At 44.9% G+C, this 23,099-nt stretch overlaps 2 protein-coding genes across 5 annotated transcripts in view; one reads left to right on the forward strand and one right to left on the reverse strand.

Annotated features, from left to right (window-relative positions):
• Positions 1–23,099, forward strand: part of LOC121004474 (zinc finger protein OZF-like) — a 543,049-nt gene that overhangs the window by 316,198 nt on the left and 203,752 nt on the right. The gene's annotated exons all lie outside the window — the stretch shown is intronic.
• LOC121004460 (oocyte zinc finger protein XlCOF7.1-like) overlaps positions 1–23,099 on the reverse strand; it is a 138,616-nt gene that overhangs the window by 93,421 nt on the left and 22,096 nt on the right. For 2 of the 4 annotated variants that reach the window (XM_040436690.1, XM_040436689.1), the window contains exons 4-6: positions 14,081–14,120; positions 13,907–14,001; positions 7,708–7,810 (exon numbers count right to left, since the gene is read on the reverse strand). The exons of 1 other annotated variant lie outside the window; for it this stretch is intronic. In XM_040436690.1, the coding sequence (XP_040292624.1) occupies positions 7,708–7,810; positions 13,907–14,001; positions 14,081–14,120 (238 nt within the window). The remainder of the gene's footprint in view (positions 1–7,707; positions 7,811–13,906; positions 14,002–14,080; positions 14,121–23,099) is intronic. One more of the 4 variants, XM_040436692.1, reaches the window with a different exon arrangement.

The following is a 23,099-nucleotide window of genomic DNA, read 5'->3' on the forward strand; positions in this document are numbered from 1 at the left end:
TATGCCATGTCCCAGATCAGTCAACCCCGTTAACTGATTTCCTTTTCTCCTGTATGACGTGATGTTTCTTTGACTGTACCTTTTAATCATACAAAAAAAAATTATTACCGTATTTTTCGCTTTATAAGACGCAACTGATGATAAGATGCACCTAGATATTTGAGGAGGAAAATAAGAAAAAAATATTTTGAACCAAAAGGTGTGCTTTTGGTGGGTTTTGAACTAATGGTTGTCTGTGGATGACACTGTTATGGAGGATCTGTGGATGACACACTGTTATGGAGGATCTGTGGATGACGCCCTGTCATGGGAGATCTGTGGATGGCACTGTTATGAGGAGTCTGTGGATGGCAGTTTTAAGGGGGATTTGTGGACGGCACTGTTATAGGGGGGGATCTGTGGTGGACACACTGTTATGAGGGACCTGTGGAGGACACTGTTATGGGATGGATCTGTGGATGACACTCTTATGGGGGTGGTCTCATACACTAGTGTGGGGGATGTGTAGCACATAGCATCTTATGTAATGGAGGTCACTATTCACACAGGACAATATACTGCGACACATATGATACTGTGACCAGCATAAGATCATCTTATGCTGGTCACAGTATCATATGTGTCACAGTATATTGTCCTGTGTGAATAGTGACCCCCATTACACCATTGTCCACCCACTTACAGCATAGTGTAATGGAGCAGTTTTCATGGTAGGAGGGAATGGAGGCTGGCAACACTGGTGGCGGTGCCCGATGCAGTCACTGTACTGTAATACATCGGGCCCCGCACACAGCAGTTTTCATAAGTAAAGTCATGGTACAGTAATCCTCTTCAAGCAGTGTTTGTACTTTAAACTCAAGCAATCCTCTGTACAACTTACTATGAGGGCGGCAGTGTAACCTCGCAATGCTCACTCATTCACGCTCCCGCTCTGCCTTCATGAATGAAATGGGAGGAGCGTGAATGAGTGAGCATCGCGAGGTTACGCTGCCGCCCTCATAGTAAGTTGTACAGAGGATTGCTTGAGTTTAAAATACAAACACTGCTTGAAGAGGATTACTGTACCATGACTTTACTTATGAAAACTGCTGTGTGCGGGGCCTGATGTATTACAGTACAGTGACTGCATCGGGCACTGCCGCCAGTGTTGCCAGCCTCCATCCCCTCCTCACATCCCACTGATACATCGCAGTGCGGCAGCGATGTATCAGCGCCATCAGAGTTGGCAGCATTTGCTTTATAAGACGCACTATCATTTTCCACCCACTTTTGGGGGGGGAAAAGTGCGTCTAATAAAGCAAAAAATACGGTAAGTTGCAACTTCCCCATGCTAACTCCTTAGACGCACTCCAGGAATTTGCCTATATACTGCAGGATAGGCCATTACTAAAAAGTAAGATAGAGGCTCTTGTGTATGCCTTGTGTATACCTGTTTTATTTGATATCTAATTTACAGGCTGTCAGCCATCTTGATTCCTTTTCCCCTAGGATGTGGTTTTCCTAATGAATCCTACATTTCCCATCTGTATCAGCGGCTGCTGTGCGCCACTGGTCCCCTGCTTTCCGTCGTGGTCCCGGGTGCCGTGTTCAGCGGTGATCTGCTGCCAGTGTTTCCTTTCAGCCCTGGCCACAGCATGCTTGCTGCGTGTATCCTGCAGCATTTTCTTAAGGGCCAGACCACGTCACTTCGTGTGCTTTATGGGTTGGATCATGTGACCTCACTGACCAATCCTAGCCCTCCTGCACTTATATAAGTGGCTCAGCCCCCTTCCCAGATGCCTCCGTGTCAAGGTCCTTTTGTCCTGTTAAGGTTCCTGATATCTGTTTGTGTTCCTGACTCGTACTTGTATTCCTGGACTCTGCTACCTGTTTGATCCCTGCCTGCTTGCCTTGACTCTTCTGTTGCCGACCCAGATTGCCTGACCTGTACCTGTGCCGCCTGCCCTGACCTGTTGCATGTTTGACTTTGCCTCTGTCTCATCCTTTGAGTTAGATTCAGCTCTTCAACACACATCTCCCATGTCAGTTGGATTTATTTCAAGGTATGTACTGGCAGATTCCCTTTAAGAAGATACCTTTTCATGTGCAATTACAGCGGACAACACTTTCCACATTCAGGACATCAAAATGGTTTCTCCCCTTTGTGACTCCTCTGATGTTTAACAAGGTCAGATTTCTGAGAATAACATTTCCAACATTTTGGACATGAAAATGGCTTCTCTCTTGTGTGAGTTTTTAGATGTTTAAAGAGATGCGTTTTATCTGGAAACCGTTTCTCACATTCGGGACAAGAAAATGGCTTCTCCCCTGTATGAATTTTCCGATGTGTAATAAGAACTGATTTTTTGTTAAAAAATTTCCCACAGTCTGCACATGAATACGGCTTCTCCCCTGTGTGAGCTTTTTGATGGATGACAAGATTTGATTTCTGCGTAAAATATTTACCACATTCCGGGCATAAAAATGGCTTCTCGCCTGTGTGAGTCACACGATGCCTAATCAGACCTGTTTTCTGGGTGAAATGTTTCCCACATTCGGAACATGAATATGGCTTCTCCCCTGTGTGTGTTCTCTGATGTACAACAAGAGCTGATTTCTGGTTAAAAGATTTTCCACATTCTAAACAAACTGTTCTCTTCCTGGCACAACTCCTCTGATGTATAACAAGATCTGATTTGTGGCTAAAGCAGTTTCTACATTCTGAAAATGACAATGGCGTCTCCCCTGCGTGAGCATTTTGATGTTCAACAAATCCTCGGTAACGTTTATTTTGCTTTACAGTCTGTGATGAACCAGGAGAAACAACCTGTTTAAAAGATTCTGAATTTTTTTTGGTGTGAAGGGCTTCATATGTATCTTCTTTGATGCCACAATCATCTGCTTTGAAATCTGAAGATATCAGATGTTCCTCTGAGCTCCTGGTACAGTCATCTGCCAAGAATACAACTTATTTTATTATATTTGATTACTATAACCATATCATTAGATTGGTATTTTATAACATTTCTATCTAAAAATTTCCAAACACATTACAAGTTATGGAGAAAAGTGGTGGGAAAATGACAATCTAACAGTAGACCTCAGAGCCAAGTAGAGTCAAGTAGATCATGACATTAGGCCATCAGGCTGTTCTCTTTTATTTTCCACTTTTGTGTAGAAGCCAGTATCTTCATTGCTTCACATTTCAATTTGCCTACCAACAATTTTTTTTGAAATGCACCATAAAGAGAATGCTGATGGTAAGACACATTGGCCAAGATTTACTAGTCCTAAATATGGCGTAAGCTTAGACCGGCTGTCTAGACCCGCATCAGATTTATCACTGGGGCTCAGGCTGGATGATAAATCTTGTCTAGGCATAGACTTTTCAAAATAATTTGGAGCAATGTCCGTAGCGAGCCATAGGGTCTGGTCCCTGGTAAATCTTAGATCGTGATATGTATAAGTTATAGTCCATAACAAATAAGTTTGGATATTTTGGTACTAAGATTACTAAGATTACTTCTTCATACCTTCCAACTTTCCAAAAAGCGAAGCACGCAGCAAATATTTTTTTATTAGGCCAAGCCCCCTGTACACACCCATTTCCCTGCTCACTGACACCAATTCACACCCTGCCTTCCATGGGTTTCTGTTCCCTGCCTCCACACCGTATATTCAAATGAATGGATCTGCATCTGTGATATGGTGCACACACGTCAGGTGCCTGTATATTGCAGAACTGCAATTTGTGGTCCACAATACGGGCACGGACGACTTACGATCATGTGAATGGGGCCTTAATGACGGGGTTCGGTGTCATCGCCATTCCCCATCATTGCAGACGGGCGTCTGCTGTTTGATACAGCCAGCACCTGCTGTGTACGGGGCAGGCTCACCGCCACAGTCTGCTCCATCCATTGTCTCAGCACCGCATAGTGAGTGGGGCACAACACTGCCTGCATGGTCCGGCTTATTATAATCTGGGTCATGCAGGAAGCCGCCTGGGACAGCGGTGAAAACCCAGTGACAGCTCATATTGATCCCTTCTATATGGGTCCCCTTCTTCTCTCTGTACAGGTACAGTGAACACTGACAAGAGTTGCGGTCCTCATCTTTTGCAGCCCGACTGAAATGAATGGGTCTGCACACATTGCGAAAAATTGCGGAACGGATGCGGACCCAGAATTATGGTCGTGTGACTAGATCCTAAAGGTGGGTCATCAGCGACACTTGGTGGTGACAGCAGCGCTGAGTGACAGTAGCTACTGACAACACCTACTAAGGACATGTGTAGTGTCCCACTACGTAAGGGTGGGCACTACACAGGGGTCAATTGGGTCACATTGTTCTCCACCTCCTGTGGAACATGGTTATGGTATTTTATATTGTATTTTGATGTATATTGTCATATTGTCTCCTGTGTACCAGGCCTGTTAGGGGTGTAGTTCCTCCTCCTAGGCAGTAGAGGGAGCTAGGGAACCCCCTAGTATATATAGTCAGGTCCTGTTCAGGGAGAGAGGGTGGTGTGTTCAGAAGCCAAGTGGGCACTTTAACCAGAAGATAGCTGGGAAGCAGCTTCTGACATGCAGGTAGACGGCCCAGGCTCCTAGCTTGCTTCCAGGAGAAGAGGTTCCCTCCTGAGGATATATAGCACCTTATCAAGTACAGAGCAGAGCCACTTTTATCCAGCCAAATAGAAAGCTGAAGGGCAGAAGGATATTTTAAAGCAAGAAGGTATATACCAGAGGAAGTTTTTCCTACCCAAGGATAAAGCCAGCAATAGGGCATACGGGCCTTGGTGAAAGCCAGACAGGATCTGAGGAAAGTACAGCCTGATCTGTAAGTGTTATTCCCTCTGATTATCTTGCAAAGACTTTGCCTGCCATTTGTATGAAGCCTGCCTGTATTCAACATTTTGCATATGGAACTAACGGAGGACTGTATATAGTTGAACTGTTCAGTAAAAGAAGTTCTGGTTCAATGCAACTTTGTGTACCTCAATTATTCCTACAACAAATCGGTGTGCCACCGTTGCCGGCACTGGCGTCACGAACTTTAAGGGATCTTGCCACAGGCACACTAAACCTACAACACCCAGGGCACCTCACCTACCACCTGGCCTGGTCCCTATACACAGAGAGTGCCCCAGAGGATCCATGTGCCAGCCTCTCCATCACTGCTGTACGCCTGCCCAGGGTATATAAAAACTGTGAGTACCAAGAGCAACCCTCGGTTTGTTAACTACCCCTGTGACCTCACATTCGCTCACCCTGCAGGGCTGCGTACTGCACATGCTGTAAGGATTTAGCATGGACAAGTACTACGCGTAAAGCACGGCAAGCGGTATTCTAGTTATTGCTGATGATTACTTACTTGGGCCAAGATGTCAGGATATGTTTATTGATAGGCAAGCAAGAAGAAGATAGCGCTCAATGGTGGGCCTTTTTAAAAATTTTATTTTAAGGGGGATGCATAGCTTTTACTAAGGTTAGGCCATCACTATCTGCTTAGTGGGGGTCCGACACACAGCAACCCCCTGATCAGCTGTCTGGGTGTGGTGCTGGGAGGGAGTTTGTTACTACAGCATGGCTTCCACTACACAGTGAGACACAGAGCTCTATGCTTCTTATGCTGAAACTATTGCCAAACTTGAGAGGGAAGGGGGGTAGTTGGATTCCCACCGACCAACTAGAGATGGCCTATCCTGTGTTTGGTATTGCAGCTCAGGTCCATTCACATGAATAGTGCTGAGCTGCGTCTAGGCCATGTGACCGATGAACATGACGTCACATGGTGTAGGAAGAGGCCAAAGCGTGCTCACAGAGTGCCGTGGCTTCTTCATAGAGCTGATCGGTAGGGGTGTCGGGAGTCAGACTCCCACCGATCTGATCTTGATGACCTATCCTGAAGATGCAAATAAAAGCAGGTGTTAAAGGGAAAGAAACATACGTCACAACATAGGGTAAGTACATCCAGATAATTTTCCAATACTAACACAAAACGACCTGATTGGACGCTCACCTTATTCTGTTTTGCTAGAATAGGCACCACACTATTGTAGGCTTCAAAAGGATGGTTTGCTGGTTCTGCTTGCCACATAAAGATGCCTTCAGAAAAGGTTCCACGTCTTCTCCGGAGAGTAAGGTTCACTAAAAAGTACTGCACGGCACAAAGGACAAGTTTCTTACAATACGTATGTATTGTACCCGATGATGGTGAAGTGTAAACCCCGAAACAGGTTGTATAGCATATTTTGAATAAAGCAAGAATATCTTCACCTTCTAAGAAGCTGGAAGTGGTTCTTTGCGCTGTGCAGTATTTTTTATTGATACTATCCTGAAGATAGACCATTAGTATCAGAATCCTGGAGAACCCCTTTAAATATATATTTAACCCATCTCTAATGTCCCTATAATCTGTGATAATAATAGGACACTTAATAATATGAGTTGGATGACATGAGGATAAACAGTACAATAGTTAAAAGCCTACAAAACGGAACGATTCAATATAATCTACACCTATGAATAGAAATGTGTCTGGAGGTTCATAGAGTTCCTGGTCCTGACTGCACAGAGAGGAAAGAATGTTCCCCTTTTTGGTCAGAATGAACACGTTTATTAGCAATAAGTAGGAATTCTATTTATCGACTCTACATAACCCGAGGTTCAGTAATGCCCGCCGCCACCTCCTAGCTGTAGTGTACATCACATAGATATGGCTGTATGGAATCTCAGGAAGTCTCTCGTATGATGCACTGGCCACTTCCTGTTCTCTGCTGATGGGACTGAGATATAAAGGTGAAGTTTGAACCCTGAAACCCTTGTGTACGCCCTGACATAAAGATGAAGAAGTAATAGTTTATCCGTTTCCTTATTTTCAGGGTTTGTATCCTGTACAGCGAGCAGGTGGAGAACCGTCCTACCGCCCCAGAATAAGACTGCTAGGATTCAGACATGCTTTGAAGACACAATGGGGGTCGTTTATCAAAGAACGGCATTTTACACCAGTCATTGATATCCCCTGTGCTGTTAGAGGATGCTCAGGCCTCATAAATTATAGGTAAATTAGGAGCATCCTCTGCCAGTTTATACACCTAGACTGAAGTCCACTACAACCCCCTGACTAGAGAAGATACCAATTATCATTTATGCCAGGATACTGGAATTTTCTGGAGATGATGGCCCGGCATCTGCCTCTCCCCCAAAATGCTCCTGCCACTCCCCAGTGTCGAGGGTGGTAAAAAACATCACATGCCCCTAAATTTAGCTACACAACTGGGACGTGCAACTCTTTCACACCAAAAATTGGCGTAAAGGGCCATGATAAATAACTTCTTATTTGGAAGATGATACTAGTTTTTCGAGTAAACTAAAACGATTCAACATAAAATTGTAGAATCCAGTGAAGGAGTAGAATCTGTGAGTCTTCTCTGCTTTAGGCCTCATGCACACAAACGTATTTTCTTTCCGTGTCCGTTCCTTTTTTTTTTTGCGGACCATATACGGAACCATTCATTTCAATGGGTCCGCAAAAAAAAAAACGGAAGTTACTCTATGTGCTATTATTGTCCCCATTACCGACAAGATAATTACTGTTCTATTAGGGGCCGACTGTTCCATTCTGCAAAATATGGAATGCACACGGACGTCATCCGAATTTTTTGCGTACCGCAAAATACATACGGTCGTGTGCATGAGGCCTTATTTAGTGGTTACTACTCACCTGGGTGGTTATCTGTAGGAATGTCCTCTATACTCTGCTCATCATCCATCTCATGTGTCTCTGTAACATATATAATGTTCAGATCTTCACCCGAATTCACAAGCTGTGAAAGAAATATTGTAGAAGTCATCAGATGGTTGGAGAAGTTGTGTGGAAGGTTTTATATGAACAGATAAAATCGGTAATTAGAATGACAACCAAAAATGACTGGACAGAAGGAGTTATCTGACCCAAATATTTGCAGGTCTCCTGTATAAATCCAATCTGTTGTTTCGTTATTCCAACCAGAAGTCTCCATAACCAGAAAATAGTGAGAAGATCCAGACATGTAATGTCTATTGTCGGCTGTAATCCTGCCATCTCCGCCTCTCATTATACAAGGATAGAGACGATTACTCTTACCGGTAATTGGATTTTCCAATAGCCTCCACAACGGCACTCCAGGAGGGTGTCCCCGCCTCCCCAGGACAGGAAACAACGTAGAAGCTCAGACTTAAAAGGCCCCCTCCCCTTACCTGCTTTAGTTTATGATATAGGACTCGGTTAGTTAGTTCAAGAACTGTATTGATATAATGATAACATAACATAGCATAACATCTCCCACAATAATTACACAACTTGGGTAGGGAATCCAGTTCCGTTGTGGAGGCTATTGGAAAATCCAATTACCGGTAAGAGTAATCGTCTCTTTTCCCCGGCGCCTCCACAACGGCACTCCAGGAGGATTAATAGAGAAACAAACTCTAGGGTGGGACTACTGCAGATAAGACTTTTCTGCCATACAATAAATCATGATTTTGGAGTACATCTAATTTATAATGTTTAAAGAAAGTACTTGGATTCTTCCACGTAGCTGCTCTGCATATTTGCTTTACTGAGGCAGAGGCATTTTCTGCCCATGAAGCCGACACGGCTCTGGTAGAGTGTGCTTTGATCCCTTTAGGGGGGTCAAGCTTCTCTGCAGTTAACAGAACTCGATGGTGTTTCAGATCCATATGGATATGGTACTCTTGCTTGCCGCTGATCCCTTATGCTGGCCCTGAAGGAGGAGATGGTCCGATTTTCTGAATACTCCTGAGACTTCCAGGTAAGTTAGCGACATCTTCTGACATCCAAATTATGGTATTTTCTCTCTAAGTCAGCGGCTGGATTTTCACAAAAGGATGGAAGCGACACCTCCTGTTGGCGATGGAATTTTGAGGCCACCTTGGGTAGGAACATCGGGGTGTGTCTAAGGATAATACGGTCCTCTAACACTGTGAGATAGGGTGCTTTGCAGGAAAAAGCCTGAATCTCGCCTACTCTTCTGGCAGATGTTATTGCCAGTAGAAAGGCGGTTTTTAGGGTCAGGAGCTTAAGTGGGATCTCCTGCAAGGGCTCAAAGGGTGCTTCCTTTAAAACCTCTAATACTAAATTCAGGTCCCAAGGAGGAATGGTAGAATGAATAAATAGGCATTTTCTGAATGCTCCTTTTATGAATCGCTTTATTAATGGTAAGTCTGCTAGCTTTACTTCAAGAAAGCTACTTAATGCTGAGACTTGCACCTTTATGGTATTAGATCTGAGACCTTTGTCAAGGCCTGCCTGCAAAAAATCCAGTATGAGTGGAATATTAGCTTCTTGACTGTGGTACAGTCTGTCTCCTGCAAACTCTAGGAATGTTTTCCATGTTCTTCTGTAGATCCGTGAGGTAGAGTCCCTTTTACTACAAAGTAGAGTGGATATTACAGACACCGATAGGCCTCTTTGTTGTAAGTGCTTCAATTACTAAACTTTCCCTTTAAGTGCAAGGATGTGGTGTTTTATACAATAAATCATAACTACTGGTATCCCTAAGACTATGTTACACCTATTAATCCTGCACCTACCTAATTGCCTAAGACTTAACTTTTATTTATTGTACTCTTAAAAGTGCTTATATTACTAACTAAATCTTTAAAACTTCCAGTACATCGCAGCCTTTACACATCTATTTGATTTCCCTGTCAGGATATCACCTAACCAGGTTCGCTGCTACAGGGTAAATAACCTCTAGTGCCTATCTGGCTGCGCGCTGCCAGTATTGTGTGAGGGTACTGTTATGAATTGACCCTGTGCTGCTTAGCTGCAACACTGTGCTGTATTAAAATTAGAGCTTCACGCTGCCCCCCGACATGTTTCGCCGTGTACCGGCGTCTTCAGGGGTTCAGGGCAGAGTGTGAGCGTGTCTCCTCCCGGCTGGCTTTTAAGACCTTCGTTTGTGATGTCAATAGTGTGGGCTTCACCCGTGGGCGTGATTAGGATCCACTATTGAGGTGATGATAGGTTGCGTTTCAGGGCTCCACCCCCTGACATCGATGCCCTCCTATCCTTGGCCTTCTGATTGGCCTGTGTCATAGGATTGTGCCGCGCATGTCTGGTGGACTTAGACGTTTCCTAGTGTACGTCTTACTGCGCATGTCGACCGACTTCGTTCTCGGCCCTTAAGATTCCTGGTGTTGCCCTATATACAGCGCATGCCCACGGACTTAGCCGCTGGCACTACCGGCTCGTTGTTCATCATGTGCGTCCCGACTTATCCACCCAGGTATATTCATCAGTGCTGGGGCGAATATCTTCTGCGCATGTCTCCATACTTAGTTTTTTGTGTTGCACTTGCACTTGCCACTTTGTCAACTTCTGCGCATATCTGGAGACAGGGCTCCAGGCGCTAGCGGTCCTCTTTATGGATGTCGGGGAGCATGTCAGTGGGCATGGGTCTGCCCTATAGTCAGGGCCTGCTTGCGCGCATGTTGTGGTGCTTGGATGTTTTTGGTATACGTCTGCGAGCATCCCAGCATCCCTTCAGCTGAGCTGGTTTCCTTTCAGTGGGTTGTTTATCTTCCCTCGATAGTATCTCCTACTTTTTTCCTATATGTATGGCCTCTATCTGGACTTGGCGCTCACTATACATTGCCAGTGCAACAGATAGATGAGGCCTTTGTAGAATTAGAATTCCTCTACAGTATGGCCTTTTTGAATATTTGCATGGCGCCACTCACCAATTGTTACCACAGGTAATCTCCTTCCTTATCATATTTATCTTTCTTACTAGGTCTTGCCGTCGAGTGGGCAAGACCTAGTAAGTGGGCAAGACCTAGTAAGAAAGAGTACTGTCGGACAGTATCTTTATGTGATGGGATTTTACATACGGAAGAAGATACGTAAGAACTTCCAGCACTGCCGACAGCTCTCTTATGTTTGAAGAGGCTGCTGACATCTCTGGGCTCCAGGTGCCCTGAACTACCTGATTTCCTGTATGGCCTCCCCAGCTTTGGCGGCTGGCATCTGTTGTTATGATGATCTGATCCGCCGGTCGCCAGAAAACTCCTCTTTGGAGATTTTTTTTTATCTTCCACCAGAAGAGAGACATCTTCACTCTTACTGGAACTTCTATTCTTTTGTTTAAGGAGCTTTGATCTCCGTCCCAGGATTCCAGGAGAAATTTTTGTAATGTCCTTGTATGATGCTGGGCCCATCGCACTGCGGGGATGGTGGATGTTAGATGTCCTAACAGTCTCATGATGTCCATTATGGCCACTCTTCTGGCTTCGCAGAATTGGGAGATCTTTTGACTTATGATCATTTGTTTTTCTGGAGGTAAAAAGGACATGAGGTTGTGTGAATCTAGCAAAATTCCTAGAAATGTTTTCTGCTGACTGGGAACCAGGTCGGATTTCGGGGTATTTATTAGCCAGCCTAACTCGGTCAGCTTTTCCTGCACCGTCTGCAGATGCCCCTGGAGGTCCTGAAGAGATGAACCTGCTATCAACAGGTCGTCTAAATATGGGACCACTATTTTACCTTAAAGGTGTAGATATCCCGTCACCTCGGCCATAATCTTGGAAAATATTCTTGGGGCTGATGATATCCCGAAGGGAAGTGCCTGAAATTGAAAGTGGTACTCCTGACCTCCTAGGAGTATTGCTATTCTGAGTTATCTTTGGTATGCTCTGTGTATGGGAACATGGTAATATGCGTCCAAAAAGTCTATAGTTACCATGTAACAGTTGCAAGATAGGAGATTCACTGTGGATCTGATCGATTCCATTTTGAATCTTTTGTAGGTCATGTATTTGTTTAGCTTTTTTAAATGGATTATTAGTCTGAAGGACTTGTTTGGTTTTTGAATAAGGAATATGGGAGAGTAAAATCCCTGCCTTTCCTGATCTTGCAGAACTGGAACAATTACGCCCTTCTTTAGGAGAGATGATATTTCCATCTCTAAGGCCTGCTGCCTTTCTGATCTTTTTAACGGCTTGTTGATGGTGTACCCCATGCATATGGTGTTTATAACCCAAGGGCCGGAAGAAATCTTTTCCCAGGCCTTGGAGAACATCTTTAGCCTGCCACCTACTTGAGGCCTGGCGTCATTGTCCGGGTTTAGAAAGGATTCGGGGTTGAATAGAAACTTCCTCTGGAGGATTGCCATCTTCCGGTACTGTCCTTTCTCTTCTGGTCTGGTCTATTTCTCCTTTGATTCCGAAAGGACCGACGCTGCTGATAAAACTTTGATTCTGAAGGAAATCCCTTCTTTTTGTCTGATGCAGAGAGTTTCACCAGGTCTGCGGATGCATCTGACAGGAAATTACAGGCATGTTTTAAGGTAGGTATTGAGGCCAGGATCTTTTCCCTTGGAGTCCCTGCCGCCAGGTGTTCTTCAAGCTGTGTTAGCCATACTGACAGGGATCTTGAAGTGCAGGTAGCGGCTATACTGGGCCTAAGCATGGCTGTGTTTGTCTCCCATGCACGTTTTAACAGACCCTCGCATTTCTTATCCATAGGATCTTTTAAAAGGCCCATGTCTTTGAAGGGAAGAGAAGTTTTCTTAGAAATCCTGGCGACAGGCGCATCAATCTTAGGCGTCTTGTCTGACAGAACTGAATCCTCCTCAGTACATGGATATTTCCTTTTAAAGAAGGCAGGGATTAAATTATTTTTCTCTGGATCTTTTCATTCCATTTTAATCAACGTTTTAATGTTACTATGAACAGGAAAGACCTTCCTCTTCTTTTCTCCCAGCCCCTGGAACATTCTGTCCTGCACGGACTGAGGCTCCTAAGTCTCTTCTATTTTAATTGTAGCCCTAATGGTCCTTAACAGCCTTTCTGTATCTTCTGGGCTACAAAGGGGTCTCCCTGATTCCTCATCAGAGGATTCAGTTTCCTCAAGGGATAATACTTCTCCCTCCTCAGAGTCAGGCTCCGGCTGACGGTCCGACAACTGAGATCTTTGAGAGGTAGAGGGCTGAGGAGAACACGGAGGGAGCCTTGTGTCAATTGCTGATTTAACCTCTTTCTTAATCATGTCTCGGATTGATTCAAGGAAAGGGGCGATTCCTCTGAAACTATTTTGTCCGTATATTTTGGACATAGTGACTTTGATCTAGAGGGCACGGATTTTCTACATATTGCACATCTTTTCTTGGATAATGACTCCTCAGATCTTCTGGTGCTGGTGTCCTTGCCCTGTAAGATAATATTTGAATCTTTTCAGGGCTCCGTAATAGGGCTACACTATTAATACCAGCACCACACCAGTGCTTCCCCCCCCCCCCAGCAGGGTCAATATCAGACAGGAAGGAGGCTTACCGGGCTCTGGGCGGCAGGATCCACAGGCTTACAGGACTCGGGAGCTTCCACAGGAGCCGACATGTCACCGGTCAGCGATGCAGGACGCCGAACGCCCAGCCCTATATCCGCCAGTCCTCTGACGTCACCCACCACCGGAAGTGACGCAGAGAACTGCCAACTTAACTTCCGGCCTGTGCGCACGTGCGCGATCCCTCGTTCCCGCAATGAGCCAGGGAACGGAAGCCCGGGGATGCCTTCACCGTGCCGAAGGAACGGGGATAGGGCCTGTCAACTCCCAACCTCTACACGGCCCTCCCGGATGAGGCAAGTTATCCAGGCAGTGCGTCAATGAACCCCTGACGTAGCAGGAGCGGCTTCCACGCGATCCCGAGGACAGGAAACAACAAACTGAAGCAGGTAAGGGGAGAAGGCCTTTTAAGTCTGAGCTTCTACGTTGTTTCCGGTCCTGGGGAGGCGGGGACACCCTCTTGGAGTGCCGTTGTGGAGTCGCCGGGAAAAAAACCGTATAATACTTGTGGATAAAACAAGATCTTCACAGCCTTCTACAGATCATAGGGGACATTTCATGAGACCTTATCTCAATCTACCTGATCATCCTGTGGGACATTGTGATGTTCTTCTGAACCATCCTGTGGAAGAAGAGGACTGGGACATATCTCCGGTGTTCTTCTCTCTTCCTTAACTGTAGGAAACACATTCAGTGACTGAATTAATTCCTTACATACAGATAGAGGGCGTGTGTATTTAGTCATGTCTATTACCTAGTGATGTGAGGGGCCAATGATCCTCCATCATGACATCCTTGTACAGATCTTTGTGCTCTTCTAAATACTCCCACTCCTCCATGGAGAAATAGATGGTGACATCCTGACACCTTATAGGAACCTGACAACACAATGATATAGTCATCACCCAGATCCCTACATACTGTTCCTGTATAGTGTCCCAGCATTCCCAGCAGTGTCACCTCTCCAGTGAGCAGCTCAATCATCTTGTTGGTGAGTTCTAGGATCTTCTCTCTATTGATTTTCTCATGTATCAGGGGATGAGGTAGAGGCCTCGTGATTGGGCTCAGGGTTCTTCCACATCCTTCAGACACAGGGTCCTGACAGCCCTCACTAGAGGTTTTCTTCACTACTGTGTAGTCCTGGTTATGGAGAGACACAATAATAAATATCACTCCATACATCTCCAGAGTCCCTCACCTCTCCAGTCATGTCCATCTGTTAGTAACATAGATAAGATGATGTAATGTGACATCATCAGAATCTCTCACCTCTCCAGTAAGCCGGAAGAGGATCTCTAGGGTGAGATTTATTATACTCTCCGCCATCTTGTCCCTGTCCCTATCCATCCTTGATGGGTCAATCAGGAGAAGGATCTTATATAGAAGATATCCACTGAGTGGATCCTATATTGTAGGAACCTGAATGGAGAGAAGATGAGACGATGTAAAATCCTACAAAATCCCATGTAAGATACAATTACTGGAGATAATAAGAGGAGTCATCGGAGGAGATAATAATGTATAGATGTTGTGTTCTCTCTCTATGAATTGAGACACAAGTGAAGGCAGTTCCTCTATGTTTGGGGTTGTTGAAGTTTTAAAGCATGTCACCCCTTCACATGCAAATACAGATCATCTTATATCTATTCACCAACATTAGGAACTCAAGGAGCAAACATATGAGGCTTTATTTGTAATCCATTATGAATTTAAAGCAAAAAAAGAATTGAACTTTTTGTACTATTATCGCACAAGTGGAAGGGTGAAGGATGACAAAGAATTCACTGTAGAAAAAAATTCATATAGACAATATGAAGATATGTGTGGTGTAACTAGAGTAATGCTTCATATTTCGAAGGGTCAGAGGTGAAAAGTGTTTCACATGGTGAAACACACCACTCATCCTATATTTTTGAGAATTTTGGGATTAAACCCTCATTTTCCAAATTTCCTCAAATACAGGGAGTGCAGAATTATTAGGCAAATGAGTATTTTGACCACATCATCCTCTTTATGCATGTTGTCTTACTCCAAGCTGTATAGGCTCGAAAGCCTACTACCAATTAAGCATATTAGGGGATGTGCATCTCTGTAATGAGAAGGGGTGTGGTCTAATGACATCAACACCCTATATCAGGTGTGCATAATTATTAGGCAACTTCCTTTCCTTTGGCAAAATCGGTCAAAAGAAGGACTTGACAGGCTCAGAAAAGTCAAAAATAGTGAGATATCTTGCAGAGGGATGCAGCACTCTTAAAATTGCAAAGCTTCTGAAGCGTGATCATCGAACAATCAAGCGTTTCATTCAAAATAGTCAACAGGGTCGCAAGAAGCGTGTGGAAAAACCAAGGCGCAAAATAACTGCCCATGAACTGAGAAAAGTCAAGCGTGCAGCTGCCAAGATGCCACTTGCCACCAGTTTGGCCATATTTCAGAGCTGCAACATCACTGGAGTGCCCAAAAGCACAAGGTGTGCAATACTCAGAGACATGGCCAAGGTAAGAAAGGCTGAAAGACGACCACCACTGAACAAGACACACAAGCTGAAACGTCAAGACTGGGCCAAGAAATATCTCAAGACTGATTTTTCTAAGGTTTTATGGACTGATGAAATGAGAGTGAGTCTTGATGGGCCAGATGGATGGGCCCGTGGCTGGATTGGTAAAGGGCAGAGAGCTCCAGTCTGACTCAGACGCCAGCAAGGTGGAGGTGGAGTACTGGTTTGGGCTGGTATCATCAAAGATGAGCTTGTGGGGCCTTTTCGGGTTGAGGATGGAGTCAAGCTCAACTCCCAGTCCTACTGCCAGTTTCTGGAAGACACCTTCTTCAAGCAGTTGTACAGGAAGAAGTCTGCATCCTTCAAGAAAAACATGATTTTCATGCAGGACAATGCTCCATCACACGCGTCCAAGTACTCCACAGCGTGGCTGCCAAGAAAGGGTATAAAAGAAGAAAATCTAATGACATGGCCTCCTTGTTCACCTGATCTGAACCCCATTGAGAACCTGTGGTCCATCATCAAATGTGAGATTTACAAGGAGGGAAAACAGTACACCTCTCTGAACAGTGTCTGGGAGGCTGTGGTTGCTGCTGCACGCAATGTTGATGGTGAACAGATCAAAACACTGACAGAATCCATGGATGGCAGGCTTTTGAGTGTCCTTGCAAAGAAAGGTGGCTATATTGGTCACTGATTTGTTTTTGTTTTGTTTTTGAATGTCAGAAATGTATATTTGTGAATGTTGAGATGTTATATTGGTTTCACTGGTAAAAATAAATAATTGAAATGGGTATATATTTGTTTTTTGTTAAGTTGCCTAATAATTATGCACAGTAATAGTCACCTGCACACACAGATATCCCCCTAAAATAGCTAAAACTAAAAACAAACTAAAAACTACTTCCAAAAATATTCAGCTTTGATATTAATGAGTTTTTTGGGTTCATTGAGAACATGGTTGTTGTTCAATAATAAAATTAATCCTCAAAAATACAACTTGCCTAATAATTCTGCACTCCCTGTAGAGTAGCTATATTAACCTTTTCCATGGATTTTTTTCCATCCCTCTTAAAGCAACTGCCTTTCAAGCAAAAATAATGTTTCCCAAAGTAAAACACATGAATAATGAGACTGTACAGCTCCATCTGGAGACCCAAAGAACAAGCCTCTGGGGCTTGAGGTATAGAGATCATCAATATATCTGCTAACCCCAACATCAATGTTTCATCAAGAGTGTCCCCAAACATCCCCCAATACCGTTTCAGCATGTTTGGTTACTGTTTCTGTCAGTTCCGTTACCTGTGCAAGCTCCAATTTTTATTTTTTTTATTTCCAGCTCGTCTAGTTTCTCGATTTCATCCCCCCACCAAACCCATAATTCTTTGCGTTGTCTTCTGAGACAGTGCTGTCACCGCTCTCCCACCATAACCTCCTCTCCTTTACTGTACTGCGCACTCCTGTTACTGCCCATCCGCTAAGGAAACACTAAGAATTCTGGACCCACGAACCCGCGCCGCCAATGTCGGGGAGTCTAGAAAACGATGTAGCTGTTCACTGGTGAGACTGGATTTTTGCTCTACAAGCAGATGGACATGATGTCGCCAGAAGCAGGCTTTCTTTTTAGGAGCAGCGCATCACGTGACGCACTGTGAGAACTGCTGATAGATGCCACATCAGTACGGGGAGTACATCTGAAAGGTATTCAGTGGGCCAACATAAGATACATGAATATAGGTAATTTGGTCGCAGAAAACACCTTTAAAAAGGCAGGTTGGGTGCACTGTTGCTCCATTCATCTCTACGGGAGTTCCAGAGACAGCGGTACACTCTCGAATATTTCTCCCATAGAGATGAAGTGCACGTGCCTGATCTGCCGCCCTGAGGGTTACGGGCTCCCTGTTCTTGGGGAATTTCACATTTTCCTTTTATATTCTAAAGCAAGTTGTGCATATGTACATTTGGCAGCCAACCAATAAGTCTGGAGGGCAGAGATCAAACCTGGTGGGTCCTGGGCGGTATATGTCCCTATTAAAGGGTATTTTTTTTCTTCAGATTTCTAAGAAATTGATTACATCACCGATAACTATATTCAAGGGAAAGAACGCATAAAACAGCGGGAACTTCACAGGGTCCAAGAAACACATAGAAAACCATATCACATCTGTGCCTGACGGGACTGTGAAAACAGCTCTGCTCATTTAGGGTTAAATGCCTGCGGGGAATAATGAGTTAATGACCCCTCTGCCCCAGTAATCCTGACAGACAATGGTGGTGAATGTACACATACCTCCACCTGCACCGCTGGACACTACATGTATGGGGGAGGGAGGAGACTAGTGGGCTAAAGGACCTTTCATGATGTCATGACCATGTGACTGTGTGTGGGAGGAGTCAGGCTCCAGGCTGTGCTGTGGGAGGAGGTAAAGGACCTGTGATGATGTCATGACCATGTGACTGTTTGGGAGGAGTCAGGCTCCAGGCTGTGTTGTGGGAGGAGCTAAAGGACCTGTGATGATGTCATGACCATGTGATCATGTGTGGGAGGAGTCAGGCTCAAGGCTGTGTTGCTAAGGCCCATGTGAACCTAACCGGATCCAGTCCATTTATATACATGTAGCAGAGCTGTGTGTGTCTGTGACTGTATCACTTTCAATTGTTTTCTTGATGAGAGAGGAGAAAGAGAGAGAGATTTGCAGAAATCCATGCACATGGTGCAGAAACGACATGCCCTGGAATGTGGCACCTGCGCAGTGGGCCTCTGGAGCCAAAGAAACTGCAGCTAGGCAAACTGTGCAGACACCGAGAAGAATCGCACGGGGGGATCGTGTCTCACGTCTGCTGATTTACGGATGTCAATCAACAGTGAAGAGCCTGTCTGGAGGCGTTTCATGAGCTCCGCCACCCTCTTGACTTCAAAAGCACAGTTTGCATATGGTGCGGGGGGTATATGAAAATGTTTTTCGGCAAAAAGAAAAGATGGAGAAATGTACGATTAACATAATTGGAAACTTTATAAAACTGTAAGGTACTTGTGACCGGCTGATATGGTCAAATTCCCTTTAAAGGGAATCTGTCATCAACTTTATGCTGAATTCCCCGAGGGCAGCATAACGTAGTGACAGAAATGCTGATGTCAGCGCTGTGTCACACATGAGCTAAAAGTAGGCAGTTGCCGAAAACCAGCATCATAACCATTGCAGGCGATGCCTTGAAGAGTCCAGTCTACCTGAGAAGAGTCAGTTATTCACGATCTCCTGCTCCCCAGCTCAACTGTGGGAAGACCACGGAAAACAACTGTGGTGGATGACCGAAGAATTCTTTCCCTGGTGAAGAAAACACCTTTCATAACAGTTGGCCAGATCAAGAACACTCTCCAGGAGGTAGGTGTATGTGTGTCAAAAACAGAAATGCTATATTTGAGTTTGCCAAACAACATCTAAAAAAGCCTTCACAGTTCTGGAACAACATCCTATGGACAGATGAGACCAAGATCAACTTGTACCAGAGTGATGGGAAGAGAAGAGTATGGAGAAGGAAAGGAACTGCTCATGATCCTAAGCATACCACCTCATCAGTGAAGCATGGTGGTGGTAGTGTCATGGCGTGGGCATGTATGGCTGCCAATGGAACTGGTTCTCTTGTATTTATTGATGATGTGACTGCGGACAAAAGCAGCAGGATGAATTCTGAAGTGTTTCGGGCAATATTATCTGCTCATATTCAGCCAAATGCTTCAGAACTCATTGGACGGCGCTTCACAGTGCAGATGGACAATGACCCAAAGCATACTGCAAAAGCAACCAAAGAGTTTTTTAAGGGAAAGAAGTGGAATGTTATACAATGGCCAAGTCAATCACCTGACCTGAATCCGATTGAGCATGCATTTTACTTGCTGAAGACAAAACTGAAGGGAAAATGCCCCAAGAACAAGCAGGAACTGAAGACAGTTGCAGTAGAGGCCTGGCAGAGCATCGCCAGGGATGAAACCCAGTGTCTGGTGATGTCTATGCATTCCAGACTTCAGGCTGTAATTGACTGCAAAGGATTTGCAACCAAGTATTAAAAAGTGAAAGTTTGATTTATAATTATTATTATGTCCCATTACTTTTGGTCCCTTAACAAGTGGGAGGCACATATGCAAACTGTTGTAATTCCTACACCGTTCACCTGATTTGGATGTAAATACCCTCAGATTACAGCTGACAGTCTGCAGGTAAAGCACATCTTGTTTGTTTCATTTCAAATCCATTGTGGTGGTGTATAGAGCCAAACATTTTAGAATTGTGTCGATGTCCCAATATTTATGGACCTGACTGTATATTGAACAAAAAAAAATATTTTTATTTTCCACAGGTTTCTGGCCACTGATAATTCATTTGCATCTCTGCATTTTCAGTTCCTGCTGGGAGTCTCAACTATTTCTCAGATTGTTCATCAAACATGTGAAGTGATTTGGCAGCAACTTCGGGAAGCTGTGATGCCAGAGCCCAAGGCAGAGGATTGGATCAGAATTGCTGAGGGCTTTCATCTTGATGCGCAGTTTCCAAACTGCATTGGGGCACTGGATGGCAAACACATTCGTGTTAAGAAGCCGCCTCACTCAGGGTCCCAATACTACAATTATAAGCAATACTTTTCCATTGTGCTGTTGGCTTTAGATCAGTGGTCCCCAACCTTTTTTGCACCAAGGGCCAGTTTCATGCAAGACAATTTTCCCAGGGACCGGGTGGGGTGGGGGGTTCTGGGGCAGGGCTTAAGAGGTGGGCAGGTCTTAGGGGGTCCTGGTCGGCGCTGACTGATTCAACCACATAACAAAACACAAGGTGCATATTAAAATATATAACACTATATAACGACTATATAAACTGACTAGGGTCTCTTTTGCACTGGTCTCTGCTGCACTGTACCATATTTTTCGCCCCATAAGACGCACCTAGGTTTTAGAGGAGAACAATAAGAAAAAAATATTTTCCATTACACCTCAGGTCAGACCAGCAATCAGACCCCAATGTTAATCAGACCTCAGATCAGACCTCTAATGCGTCAGATCAACCCCCCAACCTTTAGCCATCTATCAGCCAGCCATCATCCCCCATGTCAGCCAGCCATCAGCCCCCCATGTCAGCCATCATCCCCCATGTCAGCCAGCCATCAGCCCCCCATGTCAGCCATCTTCCCCCATGTCAGCCAGCCATCAGCCCCCCATGTCAGCCAGCAATCAGCCTCCATGTCAGCCATCATCCCCCCCTTGTCAGCCAGCCATCAGCCCCCCATATCAGCCCCCCATGGCAGCCAGCCATCAGACTCCATGTCTGACAGCCATCAGCGCCAATAAAATAAAAATAAAAACACTTACCTCTCCTGCTCCTGGACACCACCGTTCCTCACCATTGCAATCCTCCTCATCCAGCTGTCTGTTGTATATCGCGGGCGTGGCATACAGTGTGAGGTCACAGAGCTCCCTCACGCTGTGCGCAGCCCTGCACAGCCGATAGCCAAGCCGAGGACCAGGAAGCGGTGAGTACAGATCCTTCACCGCTTCCTGGTCCTCTGGTACTAATGAAGCGCTTCCATAATGGAAGCGCTTCATTAGTGCCGTGTTAAAGACGGCCGTGATTGCCTCAGTCCGGCAAACAATCTTCCAGGGCCCGGTCCTGGGCCGCGGCACGGCGGTTGGGGACCGCTGCTTTAGAGGACACTACACATAAGTTTATAATTGTGGATATATCGGGGCCTATGGGAGCACTGCAGATGCACGCATTTTCAGTACTTCCATATTGAGTGAGAGACTTCGAGCCAAACTAACTAGCCCTCCCAGAGCTCAGAATGCTGCCCGGTTCTGGGGGGCCCCCCGGTTCCATTTGCAATAGTGGCTGTCATGCGACCCTTCCCCAATATGGATGACAGGTAACGTATATTTAACTATGCTGTAAAACAAAACATGCAATGCAACATCTCTCTGCAAACCAAATAAAGTACTAAAATGCATAATAATTGCTAGTGCTATACTTATAAATTAGAGATGCTTGGCAAATCATTTTGTACAAAATAATTTGAGCCCGTCTGCCGCACGTCAAGGCGATCTCTGTAAGACGGGTTCCTAACACTAAATTCTACCTGTTATGTGCCATGACGGCTACCATACAATTCAGGGAGTGTAGGTTCCACATGCATGCTGGGCCTGCTTTAATTTCTGTCATCTTTGGTGCCAAAATGGCCTCCATTATATCCAAGGAATGCAGGTACCAACATGCATGCCGGGCCCACTCCACACCACTCCTGGTGCCAAATGGCCACCAAAGAATGCAATGAGAGTCCACAACTATATTTCTCCTGGTGCCAAATGGTTTCCAGTGAATGAGGGGGAGCAGGCCAAGCTATATACTCACACTAATTAAAATCAGCCTATGGGGCAGACAGGCTAGTCAGGAGTGCACGACCAACAGGAGTCAGTCACACCTCCAGTACAAACTGCAAAGAAAAAGGGGGTCAGTCAGCACATCCCAATGCGCAGGGGCACGTTGCTATGGCTGAGAACAACACTGTAAGACAAAACATGCAAATGCAACATCTCTCTGCAAACCAAATAAAGTACAAAATGCGTAATAATTTCTAGTGCTATACTTATAAATTAGAGATGCTTTGCAAATCATTTTGTACAAAATTATTTGAGCCCGTCTGCCGCACGTCAAGTGTTGTTCTCAGCCATAGCAATGTGCCCCTGCGCATTGGGATGTGCTGACTGACCCCCTTTTTCTTTGCAGTATATTTAACTATCGGCTCACCAGAGCCCGTCGGTATGTTGAGTGTGCGTTTGGAATACTTACCAACCTTACAGATAGCGCCGGACAATGCCACCCTGGTTATAAAAGCATGTGTGATCCTGCACAACTTCATCAGGATTCATGATACTCCCTCAGATGCTGGTTTAGAGAAGTCTGGTACCTATTCTTCATCCACAGGATTGGACCAGACTCATCATGGATGGCCTGGATCTGCAGGGCTTGCTTTTTGAGACCTTTATGCCAATTACTTTACCAGCCCTGAGGGTGCATTACCATGGCAGATGGATTTAGTTCTTGGCAGACAATGATTTGATCTGGACTCATGTTATTTTGGAGTCATACATTTTTTCTGAATGTAGATAGTGAAGGGATTGTGTATTGTAGTCAAAACTCTTAGACCAAATGTTCCCAATATTTTTTGTACAATGAAAATGTACAGTCGTGGCCAAAAGTTTTGAGAATGACACAAATATTAGTTTTCACAAAGT

The sequence above is a fragment of the Bufo bufo genome, chromosome 6 (assembly GCF_905171765.1).
Source record: "Bufo bufo chromosome 6, aBufBuf1.1, whole genome shotgun sequence".
Lineage (NCBI taxonomy): Eukaryota > Metazoa > Chordata > Amphibia > Anura > Bufonidae > Bufo > Bufo bufo.